Source organism: Strongylocentrotus purpuratus, unplaced genomic scaffold, assembly GCF_000002235.5.
Source record: "Strongylocentrotus purpuratus isolate Spur 01 unplaced genomic scaffold, Spur_5.0 spur5_scaffold_20, whole genome shotgun sequence".
Classification (NCBI taxonomy): domain Eukaryota; kingdom Metazoa; phylum Echinodermata; class Echinoidea; order Camarodonta; family Strongylocentrotidae; genus Strongylocentrotus; species Strongylocentrotus purpuratus.
Window position 1 is genome coordinate 29635939 of NW_022145606.1, and position 19570 is coordinate 29655508.

The 19570-nt window shown below is 37.2% G+C and overlaps 1 protein-coding gene and 1 long non-coding RNA gene across 2 annotated transcripts; both read left to right on the forward strand.

Moving 5' to 3' along the window:
- The first annotated feature begins 1542 nt into the window (after window positions 1–1542).
- Window positions 1543–3228, forward strand: LOC105443174. The gene is made up of 3 exons (XR_004065729.1): window positions 1543–1636; window positions 2659–2733; window positions 3157–3228. It is a non-coding gene; the product is annotated as an uncharacterized LOC105443174 (long non-coding RNA).
- Window positions 3229–3918: 690 nt separating this feature from the next.
- Window positions 3919–6503, forward strand: LOC105443246 (salivary glue protein Sgs-3-like). The gene is made up of 5 exons (XM_030993834.1): window positions 3919–3977; window positions 4448–4522; window positions 5624–5698; window positions 6187–6261; window positions 6475–6503. Exons 1-5 carry the CDS (start codon window positions 3932–3934, stop codon window positions 6501–6503), a joined length of 300 nt encoding a protein of 99 aa, XP_030849694.1. The 5' UTR covers window positions 3919–3931.
- Window positions 6504–19570: the final 13067 nt, after the last annotated feature.

Sequence of the window (19570 nt, forward strand, 5' to 3'; positions counted from 1 at the left end):
CATCCGATTGGTCTAAATTGGAGTCGTGATTTTAGCCATGCCCGTCTTACGGTCAATAGTTAATATAAAAGATGCCCGTTGCCCTTGGTAACGGGCTTCATAGGTAAATTTGGCTGAAGACAAGATTGAATCGCCCAAACGGACAGGGTTTTATAAGGGGGAGCTTTAGGTGCTAAACCGACGGTTAACGGTTAGGTTGACTTATTACACGATGGAAAAACTCTTTTTATGAAGTTCTGAAATCAATTGTCATATAATTCAATTATTTTAATTTGATTGATTGATTTATTTGCAGTTTTATTTAACAGTGTAGCATTGCCAATTTCAAAATTGCTTTCCACAAAGGCGTTTGTGGTCTTGACTAAGTCTGTATACAATATGATTAATTACCAACATTATAATTTCTAAATTTCTATTCAAGCCTATCTGCACTAATTTAGCCAGGAGGGATTAGACCTCTCTGCGTGGTCACGGAAAGGTGGTTATCTCATCAAACCAGCTCTCAATTAACATAGGGAAAAGGGGATTATGGGGGACCAACTGTTGGTTACATAGAGGGCACAAGTAGCTACAAGAAGTGCAGTCCCAATTAGTGTTGTTTCCCCAAAAGCTTTATATTCGATTATAGTTGAAAAGGCAATTTGTTAACCAGAAATCGCTGATTATTAAGAATATGTCGGAAGGCATTGCAACCAAAATCAAAACAATTAATTATTTTGTGGGGGTGTGGGCGAATATGGAAGAGTGTGCATGTGATCCTGTTTCCAAACTCTGTATTTGTTTAATTTACTGTACTTCCATATCAGGATTGGTCTGCCTGCCTACTTACGAATAATATGATACATCTCGTCCTCCATCATGAGGTCAAGAACGAGCTACACTTAAGTAAATTAATTCCATTTTGTTGGTGTGTAGTACGTTACGCGTGTGGTTGTCTTAGCAACACAAAATGTCGATATACCCGAGTGATTCTAAAGCTAATCTAATTATTGGATGATTAATTAGCCAACTGGTCCTTTTAACAAGTTTACGATTATTAGTAGCACACTTTTTCAATGAGAGGTTTTAAAACGAGATCTGTATAAGTCAGTATTAATATTAGAAACTTCTACTAACTCTACTACTACTACTACTACTACTACTACTACGACTACTAAAACGAGTACTGCTACTACTACTCCTACTACTACTACTACTACTACTACTACTACTACTACGACTACTAAAACGAGTACTGCTACTACTACTCCTACTACTACTACTACTACGACTTTTTTCAGACCCCTCCTCCACTTCCTGGGGGGGGGGGGGGTCCATATTGTCCGCCAAAATGGCTTATATAAAGTGCAATGGGGAAATTGGGTGTCTTCGGGAAAATTTGAACCCCATCAATTTCTGATAGCTTAAATGCCTAAATGAATCAAAAATGCACCAAAAAAAAAAATGGCAAAAAAGTCCTACGGGAGCTGTTTCAGTGACATACCGTACCACACTAATATAGTTGCAGTGTCTTGTTCTCCTCTTTTAACTAAAGATTGTGGCGAAAATACCTGTCAAAATGGCTGGTGTGAGGAGACTATGGAAAACTACAAATGCCACTGCTCTGCTGGATATCGGGGGAAACGCTGCAATGAACGTGAGAATAAAAGCAATCACAATAATTATCTGAAAAGTCGGTTTGACAAAATTAATTAAAAACCATCTATACAACTAATTTTCATCATAATCAACCGATAGTCAGACCCCCCTTCCATCGTTCTCTCTCTGTCCCCTCCCCTTCTCCCTCTTCTTCTCCCCTTTGTCCTCCATATTTTTTGTCTGCCCCTCTCTCTCTTTCTCTCTCTCTCTCTCTCTGCCTTTATCTTTCTCTCTCGATCTTGCTTTTGTTATTTATCTTTCCTATTTCCCCTTCTCTTTCTCAATTCTCTCCTTCTCTCTTTCTATTTCACTTTTCGCCTCTCTTTATCTGTCTATCTTTTTCTGCCTCTCTCTCTTACGTTTATAATTTTCTTAATTTGTTCATTCTCTCTGACTTTCTCTCTCTCTCTCTGTGTCCGTCTGTCTATCTGTCTGCCTCTCTCGTTTACGTTTATAATTTTCTTAATTTGTTCATTCTCCCTCACTTTATCTCTCTCTCCCCTCTCTCTCTCTCTCTCTCTGTCCGTCTGTATGTCTGTATGTCTGTCTGTCTGCCTGTCTATCTCTCTGTCTCTCTTTTTTTTCTCTCTCTCTCTCGGCCTTTCTCTTTCTCTCTCGATTTCTATTTTAGCTGTCTTTCTCGACTTCCCTGCTCTCCATCCCTCCATGCCTCTCTCTTTCGCTTTCACTTTCACGTGTATATAATATGCTACACCGTGAAAGTAACATCTTGTTCTCGGCAGTCGATGAGGTATCAAAAGCTAGGAATTGAATATCATGTAAGGATTTGTTCAGTCAAATTTTAGTAAATATAAATTTAAATGTAGTTTGCTCCCCGGTTGTGTCATCAGGGCCCTGTTTTACAAAGAGTCTTACAAAGTCCTCTAATCAATTGCGAGTTTACAGTCCCCCATCTCTTTTGTACATAATTGCGATCGATATCAATCGCAAATAAGTTGCGACTAATATTAACTCTTTGTAAGACAGGGCCCCGGTGTATAAATCATATTTCTTCTTCAGAAACAACTACTACACAGGACACCAAAACGATGTCCACGATGGATAGCACCACCTCGGATCCTACCACTACTACTCGTAAGAAAACTACATTTTAATACACTATCTCTCTCTCTCTCTCTCTCTCATCCTTCTCTTTCCCTCTCGATTACTATTTTACATGTTTTCTCACTTCCCTACTCTCTCTATCTCTCTCTCTTTCTCTCTTTCTCTCTCTCTCTCCAATTTTCTCTCTCCGTCTCTCAATGCCTATCTATTTCACTTTTACTTTCACGTGTACAGAATATGCTACCACGTCCAGCAGCATGCATCTTGTTTTCGGCTGCCACCCAAGCGTTAAAACCTATAATATCATGTGATGATTTATCCTGTAAAGTTGGGGAGATATGAATATATTTTTATTTGGACGAAGGTTGTCTTGTCAAGTAAATATATATATATATATATATATATATATATATATATATATAAATATATATATATATCATATTTCTTCTTCAGAATCAACTACTGCACAAGACACCACAACGATGTCCACATTGGAAGCCACTACCTCACATCCTACCACTACTACTCGTAAGAAACCTTCATTTTACAATCTCTGTCTCTCTCTTTCATTTCTTCCTCTCTCTTTTCTCTCTCTCTCTCTCTCTCTCTTTCTATCTTTCTCTCTATCTCTATCTCTCTCCCTCCTTCGTTCTCTCTAAACATGCTCACCCTTTTCGGCTACAATTTCACAATTTTTTTCATTTACCTTCACTCTCTGTCCGTCTCTCTTTCTCTCTCTCTCTCTCCGCCTTTTCTTTCATTCTCGAATATTATTTTTCATGATTTTCCTCTTCCCTTTACTCCCTCAACATTTTTTTCTCTCCGTCTTTCTCCTCTTCTCTCTCTCTCTCTCTCTCATCCTTCTCTTTCCCTCTCGATTACTATTTTACATGTTTTCTCACTTCCCTACTCTCTCTATCTCTCTCTCTTTCTCTCTTTCTCTCTCTCTCTCTCCAATTTTCTCTCTCCGTCTCTTAATGCCTATCTATTTCACTTTTACTTTCACGTGTACAGAATATGCTACCACGTACAGCAGCATGCATCTTGTTTTCGGCTGCCACCCAAGCGGTAAAACCTATAATATCATGTGATGATTTATCCTGTAAAGTTGGGGAGATATGAATATATTTTTATTTGGACGAAGGTTGTCTTGTCAAGTAAATATATATATATATATATATATCATATTTCTTCTTCAGAATCAACTACTGCACAAGACACCACAACGATGTCCACATTGGAAGCCACTACCTCACATCCTACCACTACTACTCGTAAGAAACCTTCATTTTACAATCTCTGTCTCTCTCTTTCATTTCTTCCTCTCTCTTTTCTCTCTCTCTCTCTCTCTCTCTCTCTCTCTTTCTACCTTTCTCTCTATCTCTATCCCTCTCCCTCCTTCGTTCTCTCTAAACATGCTCACCCTTTTCGGCTACAATTTCACAATTTTTTTCATTTACCTTCACTCTCTGTCCGTCTCTCTTTCTCTCTCTCTCTCTCTCCGCCTTTTCTTTCATTCTCGAATATTATTTTTCATGATTTTCCTCTTCCCTTTACTCCCTCAACATTTTTTTCTCTCCGTCTTTCTCCTCTTCTCTCTCTCTCTCTCTCTCTCTATTCCACTTTCCAAGCGTCATGTGATGATGTAGCCTGTAAGATTTGTTTAATTAGGGTAAATGTGAATATGATTTTTGTTTTGCCCCAGGTTGTATTATCAGGTGTATATATGATATTTCTTCTTCAGAATCAACTACTACACAAGACACCGTAACGATGTCCACGATTGAAGCCACCACCTCACATCCTACCACTACTACTCGTAAGAAAACTACATTTACACTATTTCTCTCTATCTCCTTCATCTCTCTATTACATCTTTCTCTCTCTCCCTTTCCCTCCCTCTCACTGTCTATCGTTTACCTCTCTCTCTCTTTTTTTCTTCTCTTTCTCTCTCCCTCACCCTCTCTCTCTTTCTCCCTGTTTCGTTCTCTCTAACGATGCTCACCCTTTTCGGTTACAATTTCACAATATTTTCATTTACATTCACTCTCTGTCCGTCTCCCACTCTCTCCTTCCTTTCTTCCCTTCTCGAATACTACTTATATGATTTTTCACTTCTCTTTTCACCTCAACAATTTTCTCTCTCCGTCTGTCTTTCTCTTTCTATCTCTCTTTTTTTTCTCTCTATCTCTCTTTTTCACTTCTCTTTTCACCTCAACAATTTTCTCTCTCCGTCTGTCTTTCTCTCTCTATCTCTCTTTTTTTTCCTCTCTCTCTGCCCCCCCTTTCTTTCTCTCTCTCTCTCTCTCTATTCCACTTTTACTTTCATGATCATAAAATATGCTACCACATAGCAGCATCTTGTTCTCGGCAGCCACCCAGGCGTCAAAAGCTAGAAATTAAATAGCATGTGACGATTTATCCTGTAAGATTTGTTAAATTTTGGTAAATATGAATATGATTTTTATGTGGCCCCAGATTGTATTAACATTTACATTCACTCTCTGTCTGTCTCTTTCTCTCTCTCTCTCCTTCCTTTCTTCCCTTCTCGAATACTACTTATATGTTTTTTCACTTCTCTTTTCACCTCAACAATTTTCTCTCTCCGTCTCTCTTTCTCTCTCTCTCTCTCTCTCTCTCTTCCCCTCTCTCTCTCTCTCTCTCTCTCTCTCTCTCTCTCTTTCTCTCTCTATTTCGCTCTCGCTCGCTGTCTATTGCACTTTTACTTTCATGATTATAGAATATGCTACCACGTAGCAGCATCTTGTTCTCGGCAGCCACCCAGGCGTCAAAAGCTAGGAATTAAATAGCATGTGATGATTTATCCTGTAAGATTTGTTAAATTTTGGTAAATATGAATATGATTTTTATTTGGCCCCTGATTGTATTGAGAGGTGTATATATCATATTTCTTCTTCAGAATCAACTACTACACAAGACACCATAACGATGTCCACGTTGGAAGCCACTACCTCACATCCTACCACTACTACTCGTAAGAAACCTTCATTTTACAATCTCTGTCTCTCTCTTTCATTTCTTCCTCTCTCTCTTTTTTTCTCTCTCTCTCCCTCTCTCTCTCTCTCTCTTTCTCTCTCTCTTTCTCTCTATCTCTATCTCTCTCCCTCCTTCGTTCTCTCTAAACATGCTCACCCTTTTCGGCTACAATTTCACAATTTTTTTTCATTTACCTTCACTCTCTGTCCGTCTCTCTCTCTCTCTCTCTCCGCTTTTTCTTTCATTCTCGAATATTATTTTTCATGATTTTCCTCTTCCCTTTACTCCCTCAACATTTTTATCTCTCCGTCTTTCTCCTCTTCTCTCTCTTTCTTTCTATCTCTCTCTCTCTCTCTCTATTCCACTTTCCAAGCGACATGTGATGATTTATCCTGTAAGATTTGTTAAATTTTGGTAAATATGAATATGATTTTTATTTGGCCCCTGATTGTATTAACAGGTGTATATATCATGTTTCTTCTTCAGAATCAACTACTACACAAGACACCATAACGATGTCTACGATTGAAGCCACCACCTCACATCCTACTACTACTACTCGTAAGGAAAATACATTTTCACAATCCCCCCTCTCTTTCCCTCTCTCTTTCTCTCTCTTTCATCTCTCTCTCTTTCATCTTTCTCTCTTTTCCTTTCTCTCTTTTTCTTCTCTTTCTCTCTCTCTCCTCTTCCTTCTTCCTCTGTTTATTCCACTTTTTCTTACATGATTATAGAATTATGCTACCGCGTAAAGTAACATCTTGTTCTCGGCAGGCACCCAGGCGTCAAAAGCTGGGCAGTAAATAGTATAGTAATAATAACTGCTTTGAGAGACAAACTTGTTTTTAAACGCTCAAGGGGAGGTTACAATCGTGCTATTGCCCTCGGCTTAACCTCCCCGAGAGCGCATAAAAACAACTATGTCTCGAAAATTAAAGCAGTCACTATTACTTTTATATACTGAAAAAAGAGTCAACTTATGACACCACCTTTGCTTTTCTCTAGTTTATCTGCACGGTTGTTTTTTGTGAGTGTATCTTTGAGAGTTAGATAGTCTAGATCTAAGTATGTAGCATTTCCTCCTAATTCCTCACAAATTTCAAAGCTGTTGAGTGTCATAACATCAATAAATACCTTGTCCTGAAGACCAACAGGATCATCCAAGGGTACGTTTATGCTCAATTTTGAAGGCAGAATGAGCGATTTGAAAAGCTCATCGTAAACGTTTATCGTAATCGCAGTTCCACGGTGTACTGTTTATGCTCACTTCTCTGGCTCCTCCAGGCATGATTCTGGCTCAGAGCCAGAATCATGCCTGGAGGAGCCAGAGAAGTGCAGTGCAGAGTCTGCACTGCGCATGCTACGTTGACCCCATTTAAACGCGTTTACAAATGATTGTGCGTTTATGCTTCCCCAGAATCGCCGATCCAAAACGCACCTTTTCGTGAGTTTACGATCAGCGATTACGATCACCGTTTTTCTGTGATTCTACAAAAATGAAAAAGGACGCAACCGTGTTTTGAACTAAACGCGTAACAAATGCCTCATTCTGGCCAGAAAAAGTTGAGCATAAACGTACCCCAAATCGAGCGAACCTTGGATTTTGTCCATGTCTCCTGCCGAGACAGCTGGTTTGTGAGTCACAACTCCCTTTCCTTCTTGTTTAAGCATTGCTGAAAAACGCTTAAAAACCATCGTCGAATTGGAAAAATCTTCATGCTTAATTTATGATGTCGACATTGTTAGAATTGAGGAAATGACGCCGAAGTCCGAATCTAACAGTTAAAATTGATTTCTTCATGCATACAAAACCGTTGTTCCGTCTAGACTATAGCACCAGTGTAAAACTTTTGGAGTAGGCCTAGGCCTAGATCTACGTTGTCCAGCTCCAAATTTGGCAGTTTTTTTACGCTATCGAGGTCTGTGTTGATAACTTGCAGCTAGCCTAGATCTAGACCTAATCATGGAATATATTTATGAAGATTTTTACGTACCATTTTGGTGTTCTTGCTGTCAGCAGAATTAATCAAATCTTGAAATAATTGATCATCATCAAGAAGTTGAAATCTAGGAATAGTTTATTCAGGCATTTTTGCCTTGTTTGGAAACTATAAGTAGAATCTAGGTCGGATTTAGTAGTACGATCGACATCGTCGGTCGTCTTATTAAAAAATATAACAAGTTAAGCGACCAATTCGCACACACACAATGTATGGTATTCGCTCTCGCTCAAATCATATTTTAACACGTGAACCAATAGGTATGTCAGCAAGATTGAACTATTTTCCCGGTAACTGTAATTTGCCGGGATTTTACTGATTTACTCTACAACTATTGCATAGGTTTGGCATTTTTCGTTTATTCACGGGAAAGGCTTAAACCACGACTGCAATTTTGACCAATCAGAAGGCTTGATTTCATAAGTGAGGTATATAACATGTGATGATGTATCCTGTAAGATTTCTTAACTGGCCCCAAGTTGTATTATCAGGTATATATATTATATTTCTTCTTCAGAATCAACTACTACACAAGACACCACACCGATGTCTACGATGGATACCACCACCTCGCATCGTACCACTACTACTCGTAAGAAAACCACATCTTCTCTCTCTCTCTCTCTCCATGTCTCTCTCTCTCTTTCTTCTCTTTCATATCTCTCTCTCTCTCTCACTTTCTTCTCTCTCCCTCTCTCTTTCTCTCTCTCTCTCTTTCTCTCTCTCGCTATACCACTTTTACTGACATGATTATAGAATATGCTACCACGTAAAGTGACATCTTGTTCTCGGCAGCCACCCAGGCGTCAAAAGCTAGGAATTAAATAGCATGTGATGATTTTATCCTGTAAGATTTGTTAAATTTTGGTAAATATGAATATGATTTTTATTTGGCCCCAGGTTGAATTATCAGGTATAATATATATAATTTTCCTCTTCAGAATCAACTACTACAGAAGACACCATAACGATGTCCACGATTGAAGCCACCACCTCACATCCTACCACTACTACTCGTAAGAAAAATACATTTTCACAATCTCATCCTCTCTTTCCCTCTCTCTTTCTCTCTCTTTCATCTCTCTCTCTTTCATCTTTCTCTCTTTTCCTTTCTCTCTCTGTATATTTTCTCTCTCTCCTTCTCTCTCTCTTTTCATATTTCTCCCTAGTCACTTTCCAATTCTCTCTCTCTCTTTTTCCCTCTGAATTTGCCTATCTTTCACTTAGTGCAAAAATGTATTCGTTTTATTTTTCCTTTCCTTACATTCATTTTTTCTTTCGGCGCTTCTTTTGAAAAAGTTTTTTAGAGTTCCATATTTAATACATGTATAATTGTCTTTTTCGAAATTGTAACGATTGATGATCGTATATGCAGTGGCATTTACTCTTTTTTTATAATTTGAATTTTAAAAAACAAGTAAGACCAAGAATTAGCCTACAATAGGCTGAAATCTTTAGAAAGTGTAAATGATAACATTGAAGAATAAAAGAGTAGATGTAGAAGGAGAACCCCTATTAACATGGAACTAATGCCTCGGAGAAGAACAGAGCTGTTTAATGGTTCTGAATAGAGCAATCTTTAACGTATATTCTTTGAATAATTTATGTGCCTATTTCTTAAACTTCATATGTATTGATACGGATCTTTTCAGTTTATCTACTGTAGGTGATATATACATTATCGAAACTTTGTGGAATAAATTTCCTTCCTTTCACCCATCTGTTTAAGCATCGACTGCCAAGATCTTTGTGACAGATGAAAGCACCGAAAACAAGATTTTTGTTGCATATCTACGAGACGACCTAGTCTTCACTTCTATACCATCCACTAAAGAACCGCGTTATATTACCTATGATTCCGTGGAGAAGAAGATCTACTGGACTGACAAGGATACAAAACGAGTCTATCGTGCTGATGAGGATGGTGGAAATAGGGAAGCGGTCACTTCTGAAAGCGGTGATGGTATGATGTATTCACGTAGTCTTAAAAAACAATCTTGATATGATTGTATGCATTTTGCGAGGAATAATGTAGATCAGAATATGGTGTTGTTTGTATTTACAATCCAAACATAATAATACTCGTGTGGCTAAGTTATTCATATTACATACATCACGTTGAAAATAGAGCCAATGGTCTGGCAGATTTTCCATATAAGAGATGCAGGCTGCACACCTTATGTAAAAAGAAAGTTTATACACATGTTTATATAACATAAAGTTGAGGGTTGTTGACATCTTTATTGAATGGAATCAGAAAATGATATTGATACACTGTTGGTCATAATGGTGGAATATTTTTTTTACCCCAATTTATGAGATGATTGTGACAATGATGTATTCCTAATAGATATAGATAATAGTATACATTCTAATATTTTCTTTAATAATAATTTGTGAGTATTTGTTTTGCGGGACTGCTAAAGCATGTGTGTGCTTCTATGCACATCAAACGAAACTTCAATTAGTTATCAACAGTTCATTGCATTTTGCCTCGACCCCCAACATAAACAAATCCTCTATGTGGACATGTCTTGAACCATAATGCATGGCCCTACAGAGGATTTTTTTCCTGTTGGGGACCGGGGGGAAATGCAATGAAATTATTGATAATTGATTGCATTTTCTTAGTTTTTTTTGTATTTGTGGGGGCGGCAAAGTACCCTAGCCCCCGCTGCGTACAGTCATGATTCATTGGCTAAGCAATAGCCTCGTTACTGTGAGTCCCCGGATTCAAGACCGTGTCGATCAGCTATATTAGTGCCCTTTTGTGAGGCATCAATCCTCATTTCTGTCAGTTATGACTTAAGGACGTAGGTCCCCTAGTCGATTAGGATAGTAGCAGACACATGCTTTAGCAGTCACGCAAAACAAACACTCACAAATTATTATTCAATAACATCTGAGAATGTATACTATTATCTAGATCTATTGGGAATAATTCATTGTCAAAATCATTTCATAAATAGGGGTGAAAAATAATTATTCCACCATTATGACCAACAGTGTATATCGACCGCTATGAGAGGCCAAGCTGTTTTTAAAGGCTCAAGGGGACATTGCATCCTGCCATAACCCCTCAACGCCTGTCTCCGAGAGCCAGTACAGAAACAGCTAGGCCCGAATATTAAAGCAGTCGATATATTTGTATACACCGAATTCACACAAAATTCTACCAAGAATTCATACCTTATCCTTTTCTTGAGTAAAGATTGGTCAAAACATCACAGAAAATCTGAGACACTGTCTGTTAATCTTCGCTGGAAAAATGACTGAATGTTACAATCAATTGGGAATCGCACACACACTGCATTGTATGGTATCTGCGCTCGCACAAAGTAACTCTTAACACGTAAACCAAGGGGATCACATCAAAATGTATTTATGCGGCCCGTTAATCGCGGCATGCGGGTATCTTTTCAAAAGATTATTGACCGGTAGGCGGGCATGGCTAAAATCACGACTCCAATTTCCACCAATCAGATGGCTAGATTTCTAAAGAGAGGAATATAATATTATTTAAAGGCCTCCTCACTATTATGGGGTTAATGATCTCCTTATTTATTGCTAATTCGTTTCATTATTTCATTTGTTAAGAGGTATCACCTGCCTTGTTCCGACAAAATTTATATTGTTTTAATTAAATCCTAGAACTACGAGGAATTGCTATTGACGAGACATCTCGCATTCTCTACATCGCGAACAAAAGTCCGAAGAAAATAACATATGTATCGATCGCACAAGGAAGCTCGTTTCCTAGGGATGAGACGCCCTTTACGACCGAGTTCTCTGAAGAGCTATATTCCGTAGAAGTGGATGAAGAGAAAGGGTGAGTCTACCATGGTGTATTTAAGATATACCATGTCCCTTTTTTTCATAGTGGAACAAAAATTGAGGTATTTAATGTCACTTGATTTGATTTGATTGATTTATTTACCAACAGCAATACAGTACATTTCATACACTGATATTGACAAGTACAACAAGATCAGAGACACTATTGGTTGGTAAAAGGGGCCATTTAATTGCTCATGTGCTAGTCGAGCCCAACTCCTTACAGTTCTTTTGGTACAAGTAAGTTCAGAAAACGAAACAAAACAAAACAATGAATTTTCTAATACAATCTGGGATCTTATTTTGTCATGTTTATGTAAGATCATTTCCTACCGCCCCTCCCATCATATGAAAGTATTATTTATTGTTCAATAGAGCGAACATAAACATAAGATGCGCCATTTGGTTGAAGAAAATGTTGAATCAGGAATGTATAAGGTTAAGTATAGGTTAGTATTCATGTTATGTTCATTGTCTATCACGTTAAAATATGATTTTGACCTTACCGCTAATTCCAGTCATGACATCTAAATCTCTAAGACATTTAGGACGCACAACTGCTCGGTATTTAGAACATTTTTTTGATGAAATACGGATACAGAGGTGCATTTCAAGACCAACGAACAATCTCCATGCCAAATGAATCGTTTAATCGCCCGCCAGTAGCGATAGAACCCAGGAAAAACGAGATGCCCCTCTACTTTTCCAAAACCAAGACAAAATAGAGGGGAATTTATCATATCGGTAGAGGGGGCAGAAGTAAGCATATTGTGCTTATACAAAACATGTTAAATGTCGGGGGGGGGGGGGGTCTCATACATTTTCAGTTGGGATCAATCTTGCATGCATTAGCGTTAATGAATTATTACAATAATTATAACAATAACATCGCGAAGATATACATGTAAGAAGGTATACACTGGAATCAATATGCACATGCCTATAGAGCCACTTGACGTATTACATAACTTTTTCTCAAATAATACAGCCACATACAGCCTCCAGAAAGATATCAATATACATTCGTTCCATTAGCTCAACATTGGTACAAATTGATTTTCACAAGACAGAAATATTATGAATAGGGTACCATTGTACAGAAAAACAAGTTATTCTTCATCATGAAAAAGATTTATAAAGCCATATTGGTTATGACTTTTGAATCAGAAGCTACTAAATTCGGGTTCGCCTATTTTATACTCACTGTAGACATGTATGATCTTTTAAAAACATTAAGTCATAAAGACGATAATTTTTTTTCATCAATTAGAGTGGAGATTTTAACATCCGTACGCAATAATATCAATCTTTTACATGAGGTATTTATAAAAGCCCCTTTCCCCAAAATGTGCCCTCTTTGGCAACGCTCCTCCCGCACGCTTTGAAAACAAGTTAATCTCTGATTATGTTTATGTTGATATTAAATGACAGGACACATTTTTTTTCTTCAGATTCTTGTATTGGTCAGTGAACGACGAGATCCTACGCAGACCTCTCGATAAGTCTTCAGGCAGAACTACTGTATACCAAAACGACGATCTATCCAAAATCACCGGATTAAGCATTGATCTCAGCCGTATGTATTATTTAGAAGGATTTAGTAAAATGACATGTAATTTAGCAAGACAAATTATCTTCATGGTTCCACTCAGGTGTTAATGGTTACCCGGTATGATGCGAACGTCATTGTGGTTGGATTAGCATGTAGGCGACTAATGTTAATGCCCTTGTTTGGAGTGAAGATTATGCACTGTATTATGCAAAATGGTGATATAATTCAATAACTGGGGTAGTAATAACACTGTAAGCGTGGTAGTAAAGCTGTTCGTGAAAAACTGATATAATCATTTTTGTTTCTTTTTTTTCTCGCTGATTCTCTAACACTAAGGCATTTCAAAACCTTGACAAAGAGATGAATTCGATGAGAGAATGAAAATTATAAATGGAGAAACCAATAGTTGTTTTGATGGGGATAGGCACCGAATTTTGAAAATTCTGTACACAATGCATTGGTATTGTTATAAAAAAAAAGTGTAGTTAGAAAATGTCATTAAAAAGAATAAAGACAAGACATGCAATACAATAATTATATGAGTTCCAAGCACTGAAAATGATAATAATTTGTGTCGGTTCTAGTATTTGACCCTGGTGCTCTACTGATATTACCCTTGTATTGATTTAAGCCGTGTATGTATTTCGTAGTTATAAGGCCAAATTGACATTAGCTATGTACGTGGATACATGGAACGATTTTTCTCGACGGTCTTTGGAATGCAAACTACTGTATTTATCATGAAAAGATAACTATATGCTGCATTTTCATTAAAATTTCACGGTATTTCCCTCATTCCATAATGGAAACATGACTTTGATGATATGATATAATCAGGTAACAGTCATTGTAACGGTCCCTCACATTATCTTTATTAACCGGGCACGGTGGCTCAGTGGTAAGAGCGCCCACCTCATGAACGGGAGGTCGTGGGTGGGTTTAAATCCCGGCCGAGTCATACCAAAGACTTATAACAATGGGACAACGCCACATATACCACACACATTCAATATATTCAGGTTGAACGTAATCTTGTCTTGTCTTCTAAGACTATATTTTAAAAAAACTAAATATTAAATTCTTAAGAAGACAAATTCGTCTCATTTCCTTGTAAGATTGGCTGATTTTCTTTGTTTATGCAGGAGATCCACGACGCATGTTTTTCTGTGACTTTGCGGAGGAAATATATTTTTACCAGGACATAGACACCGGGAGTCTGCCTGTGATTATCCCTGGCACCAGTGGCGAAGAAAAACTGCGAGATGTGAGCTACTTCAATGGCGACCTCTACTGGACAAAGGATGACAGTCAAAGAGGCATCGCTGTACTGACCAATTACGGTAAAAGCAGCCCATTATTCGACATCAAAGAAACCAGTGAGATTAAGTCACCCTTTCAATTGGTCATCACAGATGTAGAAAGAGATATTATATTACATTAACTCGATATTATACGAATAATGAATGGTTATGAGTTTAATAGTGCGTAAACGAATGAAAGACATTAATTATTGGTTTTATACAACATCGAAGAAGATCTAATAGAACGTTAATCAACAAATTATGCTTTACTCCTTATATTAAAGATAAATTAAAGTTGGAGTCAAGCCTCCTCAATTACATTCAGATTGCCTTCGCGTCAGATACACGCAGGAATACGCACACGGCAGAGAGGTACGCAGTCTGCATATTATACAAATATACAATGACACTCGAGGATCTAGCTGAAACTATTCGCATCGAAGGAACATCAACTAGTACTATTCTCTCGAGGGTCATCGGCCCGAGGGAGAAAAGTACTAATGATGTTTCTGAGTGCGAATAGTTTTAGCTTGTTCCGAGAATGAGTCATTTTGTATTTGTTTTATATCCCTTCCATCTGTATTATTCCTTGTACATTTCTGTAATAACATGAACCTTATACTCACATTCACATCTACATTCAGATCGAAAAGAAATAAAGAAAATTGCACGGCTCAAATGAAACATTGAAGGATGTAAAAATGTTTAGCTGGCGCTATTGTAGTGCAGTTATCGCACAGCGTAAATTGCATATGGCTTGAGCGCCGTGACACCGCAAGGGTTGACCGCGCAGAGGCACTTAAAATCATGTACGCGCTCGCTGGGAAAACGCATAGTTCAAGAATATGATTTTTTTTTATTGTGATGTCACGCATAGTACCTTTTTTCCCTAGGGGAAAAAAGGTACTATGCGTGACGTCATCAATAAAAATGAACTATTTCGATCTAGTCGGCAGGAAACGTCTTTTACAGTAAAACTATTCTTTTTCTTGTTGTGTACACACCTAATGCAACAATCTTACGATAAGGGATATAAAACCAAATATGCACGGCGCATATAACCAAAAATGCACTCCCGTGCAATATAACATCAATCGAATATCATGTGACCAACAATCCTCCAATCAAATGACAAGGATCCACGTAGGTGTTGTATAAACTCGCATAATTAATCTGACTAGCTGTATTAATGTCCCGTGGGGTACAAATACTTTGATTTGAGACCTGGGAGGCGTTTCATAAAGCTGTTCGTAAGTTACGCACAACTTTACGCACGACTGGTGATATGTTCTTGTGCTACATGTAAATGATTGAGAACCTGATTAGCACCCAAGAACATGTTCCAGTCGTGCGTAAAGTCGTGCGTAACTTACGAACATCTTTATGAAACCCCCCCTGGTTTAAATCTAATGAATTGTCATTAAATCTTAGTAAAACAAATTTCATTTATTTTAAACAGACCAACGTACATGACATAAGAAATTGTAATATTGAGATTGATCGCTTGCCTCTCATTGAAAAACAATCTGTAAAATTTTTAGGAGTCACCATTGACTCTCATCTACATCAAAAATTGGAATACTGTATAAGTTTTAAAAAATTCTTTCTGAAAGATCTATGATTATATTATACAATTCTCTAATTTTATCACTTGTGATATATTGTAATATTTTATGGGGTAATTGTAGTTTAACAAGATTTTTTTTTTTTTTCCTTCAAAAGAGAGCGATTAGCATGATCACTAACTCACATTATATATCACACACGGAACCTTTCAGCGTTTGAAAATATTACAAATACAAGATATTCACATTTTTTAGACATGCATTTTTATGTATAAATATTCTCATAATCAACTACCATCCCTATTTCACAATATTTACAGTTTAAACTCAAACATTCACACATACCCAACCCGTTGTTCAACAAATTATCACTTAGAAAATCCTAAAATACTTTTGGCCTAAAGATCAGTAAGATATCATGGACCAGATGTTTGGAACTCCTTACCAAATTCAATAAGGCATTGTTCATCTCTCTTTTCTTTTATAGCATCTCTCAAAAAACTCTTATATCGAAGTATCTAACATAACTGATTTCAACATGCAGTAGATAATTGTCAAATGTTGGTCACATTGCAACTCAGGTTTGCAAATTTTGTTTTCTATTTCGTATTCTTGGTTTCCTTTATTGCAAAGGCTATATTTGTTTCCACTCCACTATACCACACAGAGCTACGTGCACTTCCACTATTCGTTACAAACACATACAAAAACGCACGCTCGCGTGCACATGCACACACACACACACACACACACACCCGCACACACACAATACATATATATATATATATATATATATATATATATATACACTTGCACGACACACTCACCAACTCATACACAAAGACCGTTTAAACACTTTTTCATTTTAAGTTTTACCCTAAGATTTTTTTTTTGAGGCCGCCATCCTTGTCAAGCTTTGCTTATGATTGCAGTCTTCTGCACTTTTCCAACAGAATAGTTCGGATAATACTTTAAATTTATGATAATATGTTATGGAAATATTAAGTTTCGTTATGATAAGTACATAATTATGTAAAAAAAAACATTTTGATATAAAGAAATTATTGTTTGTATATGTTGTATTATACCTTACATTTATATGTTCTTTGTTATTCAGTTATATTATATTTGGAAAAATGCAGAAATAAAATAAAATCAAATAAAAAAAAGAGAACATGCATGATCAACTATTGGACACAAAAGAGCCTAGCTGTCTCCTGTTTAATTGATTCAACGTTGTGAACATTGTCATGTCAGATACGACGTACGTGGTAAACGCTGCATTTTTTGTGTTGGGGGGGGGGGGGGCGAGGTTTTTCTTCAATGAATGCCATCAAAGGCCCTGCACGTATTTACAGACCTCTGTGTTGTGAGATACAGACATGTGGAAGTATTACACTTCATTTTTGCGTCAACTGCCGCGGTTTTCCAACGTCATATCCGAAAGAGGCTGAAAGGTGGTGTGTCCCTGCATGTTGCAGGCTGAAAATAGAAACTTGTTTTAAACAAGAGATAATACCCCCCAAAAAACTCACCTGAAAAATGGTATAGACTCCTTGAAGTGATAGTTTTGTATCATGCTTGCTCGAATACCAGCTATCAAACTCTCATTTGCTATCAAACTTTCCATTCTCATAACTAATATTTGTATATATTGGTCATAAAAAATGAAAGTTATTGTAGTCCAATGTCATTATCTACGGAATCTCAATACAGTCTCGTAAAATGTTGAGAATGCAGGTAAATTGATAAGAGACACTTGTATTAAAATCACTATCAATTGTTTATTAATCATATACACTACTTGTACATAGTATTTCAGTATATTGATAATTTATTTTCTTCAAATTTGTTGTTCATAGGTGTTACTAACAATGAAGAAGATCTTATCTTCTGATTGAGTAAAATATATCTTTCTCTATATATAATATTTATATATAAATACATATATGAGAGTATCTATGTATCATGTAGAAGGTAAATTATGTAACTGTATATATTTATTTAATCATAATAAACATAATATAAGGTATATTATATTCTTAGGGATGATATAGGCCTTGATGTGCTCAGCATTGGTCAAAACTACATTACTTTTAAATATTTTGTTGCAAAACGTTCATTTCTTTGCTGTTGGTTGCTGTGGAAATTAAATTAGACTGATTGTGTTACACCTAAAAAGAGAGAATCCATTGTAATGATTGTGTGTCATGTTTTAAAAACCAAATAATGCTACGCGGTTGTAAAAGGTTGGCAAAGAGGTACGATTTCCAAACAGTAGTATGTTTCGTATGTTTATGGGTTAATGGCTGTATGATATATTTGATGAACTTCTAATATCTTCCTGTATATAAATATTGGAAATCTAAATACCGAAAATACACTTTCAATAAATACAACCTAGCAATAGAGGGAGTTTGGTTATGCTCACCGGTGTTCTCTGACTATCGACATTATATACAGTAGGCTTGCGGATGCACCATGTGAGAGAGAGAGGGAGGATTGAGGAGTAAGGAGAACTATATGCCAAGAAAGATACTCAACAGTCTTTTTCAAGACTATTACACCAACAGTCCTTCTCAGGACCACACAACCTCACAAATGTTGACCTAAATGTTGTCGGGAGTTTGTGCGACATACTAAAATATGTCGTAGGTACCAATTTAGTGTGATTCCAAGTGAAAATTGTCACTAGTTCTAGTATTTTCTCTAAATTCTGTGTCTGTAACGTGTCGCAAGCTATTGCAGCCGAATGTGATACTAGCTTTACATCCATTCCTAGTGCGATGTCACTTATATTGCGCGTCAAAGATCACGCGTGTCGTTGACGCAGTCCTAAGTTAGTAGATGACGTCTCATGTGCAACGGTAATAACTACTTTTGAAATTGAGATGAATTATTGACGTATTCCAATTTCTCTGGATCAGCGATGTCATCGTAAACCCCTTCTTGGATGATGCTGCTCCCCGTTCCTTTGAGGCCCTGGTAGACATGTTGCCTGACTACACTCGGTTGAGGTAGCTCGTAGTAAGGGCTCTGTGGATCGCCTGCTGATGGGACAGCATGTAAACGAGACAGGTCCTCCTTATTCTGCTTTCGCTTGCTGTTTGTCGATTTAGAGAAAACAGACAGAAATGGTCGATAATCACTATCGTCATCATCACCATCACCATCCATCTTCCCAATCATCATCATATCCATCTTCCCCATTATTATCATCTCCATCTTCCCCATCATTATCATGATCATGATCATCATCTCCATCTTCCCAATCATCATCATCATCATCATCATCATCATCATCATTATTATTATCATTATCATCAAAATTATCATTATAGTCGGCGAATCATCAAATACTATTAGTGTAAAGATACTAGGCGCATTTATACTGTCAAATACCTCATTTTGAAAAGTCGCGATGTTTCGCGCACCCGTTTACACTTGTGCGGAAACATCACCGACTGAAAAGCTCAATGATGTTTTGGCGTGTTTCAGTTGGTAATGCGCATGCGCGGCACTCCGATGCAAACACTTCCCTCTCTCTATCTTCCCTTGTTATTCTTTGTTTTTCCTTCTATCGCCTTTTCTTATGTTATTCTTTATCACTTCCTTCTA

Coding starts and splice junctions, on each gene's coding strand:
- LOC105443246 (XM_030993834.1), top strand. CDS start 3,932: ATGTCCACATTGGAAGCCACTACCTCACATCCTACCACTACTACTC. Junction 3,978..4,447: donor ACATCCTACCACTACTACTC/GTAAGAAACCTT, acceptor TTTCTTCTTCAG/AATCAACTACTACACAAGAC. Junction 5,699..6,186: donor ACATCCTACCACTACTACTC/GTAAGAAACCTT, acceptor TTTCTTCTTCAG/AATCAACTACTACACAAGAC.